The sequence below is a fragment of the Phyllostomus hastatus genome, unplaced genomic scaffold (genome assembly GCF_019186645.2).
Source record: "Phyllostomus hastatus isolate PE091 unplaced genomic scaffold, TTU_PhHast_1.1 phas_scaffold_142, whole genome shotgun sequence".
Classification (NCBI taxonomy): Eukaryota; Metazoa; Chordata; class Mammalia; order Chiroptera; family Phyllostomidae; genus Phyllostomus; species Phyllostomus hastatus.
The window spans coordinates 814,878-817,298 of record NW_025334010.1 but is presented as its reverse complement, the minus strand read 5'-3'; the positions used below and the strand labels follow the sequence as shown (position 1 = coordinate 817,298).

Below are 2,421 nucleotides of genomic sequence, written 5' to 3'. Positions count from 1 at the left end.
TTGTATAAAATTTGGATGAACAAGAACTAGTGGTGCAAATTAAATCCATGACTAGGTCCTTGGCAATAAACAATGTGATGAGTCAAAACAGTAAATGGTATTTTTTTTCATTCCTCACACACCATATGAATGAAGATTGAGTAAGGGTGAGCTCCAGTACAGCAGTGCTTAACTCCACTGAACATGCCGCTGGGACCTAAAAATGCCCCTCATATCTCACACCCCACTCAACCACTCAGCCTCCTACCCACATTATTAGTACACATTACATCATCTTCTTCCTGGTTGCCATGGTGATGCAGTTGATGCCTGTCATGTCTGAGTTAAGTGGGAGAACACACAGTTGAAGTCCTTTTCTCTAACTGGTGCTCATGATTCATCAAGTTGCCAGTTTTGATGTGAATCCAGATAATTGCCCTAAGAGTTTCTGCCAGGCCCCCTTGACCTCCTTATTCCTTAGGCTGTAAATCATGGGGTTCAGCATGGGGGTCAGAATGGCATAAAAGAGAGAGATCAACTTCTCCTGAAGGACAGAGGGGCTGGAGCGGGGCTGGATGTAAGTGACAATGGCCATGCCATAGCACAGGACCACCACTGTGAGGTGAGAGGCACAGGTGTGGAAGGCTTTCTTCCTGCCCTCTGTGGACCTGATCTTTAGGATGGTGGTGATGATCCTGATGTAGGACAAGAGGACCAGGCAGAATGGGGACATCAGCAGGACAATGGCAGAAACCATCATTGCGATCTCATTGGAGGAGATGTCCACACAGGCCAGTCTGACCACAGCTAGGATTTCACAGGATATGTGATCAATAAACTTATTTGAGCACATGGGCAGCTGAAAGGTGATGGCAGTATGCATGAGAGAGTTGACAGAGCCACTGACCCAGGAGGTGATGGCCAGCCTAGTACAGAGCCCTCCATGCATGATGACTGAGTACCTCAGGGGGTCACACACAGCCACATAGCGGTCATAGGCCATCACTGCCAGTAGAACAAACTCAATGCCGCCCAGTCCCAGGGAGAAAAATAACTGTGCTGCACAGCTCACGTAGGAGATCACTTTCTCTTCAGCAAGAAAATGAACCAACATCTGAGGGACGATGCTCGTGGCATAGGAGACGTCGACGAGGGAGAGGTTGGTGAGAAAGAAGTACATGGGAGTGTGGAGTCGGCCGTCCAGTCTGATCAGAAGGACAATGAGGAAGTTCCCCAGCACTGTCACCAGGTACATGACCACGAACAGGACAAAGAGAGACACCTGAGTGTCCCAGTCCCTGGACAGGCCGAGGAGAATAAACTCTCTCACCCACGTCTGGTTGTCTCTTCCCATTAAAAAATGTCAGGGTTATGAATCTGCAGAGAGTCAGAAAGAACAGAAGCTGTTGAATCAGAGAACAGTAAGAACAACTTTCTGTGAACACCTACTGCCTACTGCTGGCCAGCCTCAGCCAGATGTTTCCGATCGCTTGTGGGCCGTCACCACAGGCTGGATCCCGATACGCATCAGAGACAGGCCAGCACCTACGAGGACATGATGTGGCCTCTGGGAGACCAGCTCAGCCTGGACACCATGCAGCGCAGCTTCGGGAGCTCGACGTTTTCACCACGTTACCTCAGGTTTCAGGTGTGGAGAGCCTGGTACATGACAAAGGTAGGTAAAATGATAAACAGTGAAGAAAAACCTTGTTGGGAAGGTATAAAAGCTGCCTTAAATATATCAGGTAGACCTATCATAATGAAATGGATCAATCCACTACAAAAGAAGAGATTGGGAAGGGGTCGAGCTTGTGACGAGTTCCAAAATCAGAGTGCCTGAGTTTGAAACCTGATTTTATTTAACGGTTATGTGATTCTGGTTTAGTGACAAACTTTTATAAGTGAAACAGGATAACATTTTATAACTCACAAGTATATGTAAGTTCAAATGTACAATAAAAAACTTATGAGGAAAGAAAGAAATGAAAAAATAAATAAATAAAACCACATTAAATTAAAAGCTTCTGCACGGCTAAAGAAACTATCAACAAAATGAAAAGGGAACCTACTACATGGTAGAACATATTTGCCAATGATACATTGGATAAGGGTTTGATCTCCAAACAATATAAAGAACTTATACAACTCAACACCAGGAAGACAAACAATCAATTAAGAAATACGCAAAGGATCTGAATAGTTAGTTCTCCAAAGAGGTCATAGAGAGGGCCCATAGACATATGAAAAGACTTCACTAATCAAAGAGATGCAAATTAAAACCACAATGAGGTATCACCTCACACTGGTCAAAATGGCAACCATCAATAAATCAAACAAACAACTAATGTTGGCAATGACGTGGAGAACAGGGAACCCTAATGCACTGTTGGTGGGAGTGCAGACTTGTGCAGCCACTGTGAAAAGCAGTACAGAGTTTCCTCA

The 2,421-nt window shown here is 45.1% G+C and overlaps 1 protein-coding gene across 1 annotated transcript; it reads right to left on the bottom strand.

Moving 5' to 3' along the window:
- Positions 1 to 379: 379 nt before the first annotated feature.
- LOC123830993 (olfactory receptor-like protein OLF3) lies at positions 380 to 1,333 on the bottom strand. The gene has a single exon (XM_045857621.1). The coding sequence runs from the start codon at positions 1,331 to 1,333 to the stop codon at positions 380 to 382; it is 954 nt and encodes a 317-aa protein (XP_045713577.1).
- Between the last annotated feature and the right edge of the window lie 1,088 nt (positions 1,334 to 2,421).

What these genes read in the sequence shown, in the direction of transcription:
- LOC123830993 (XM_045857621.1), bottom strand. Translation starts at nt 1,333, where the DNA reads ATGGGAAGAGACAACCAGACGTGGGTGAGAGAGTTTATTCTCCTCGGC.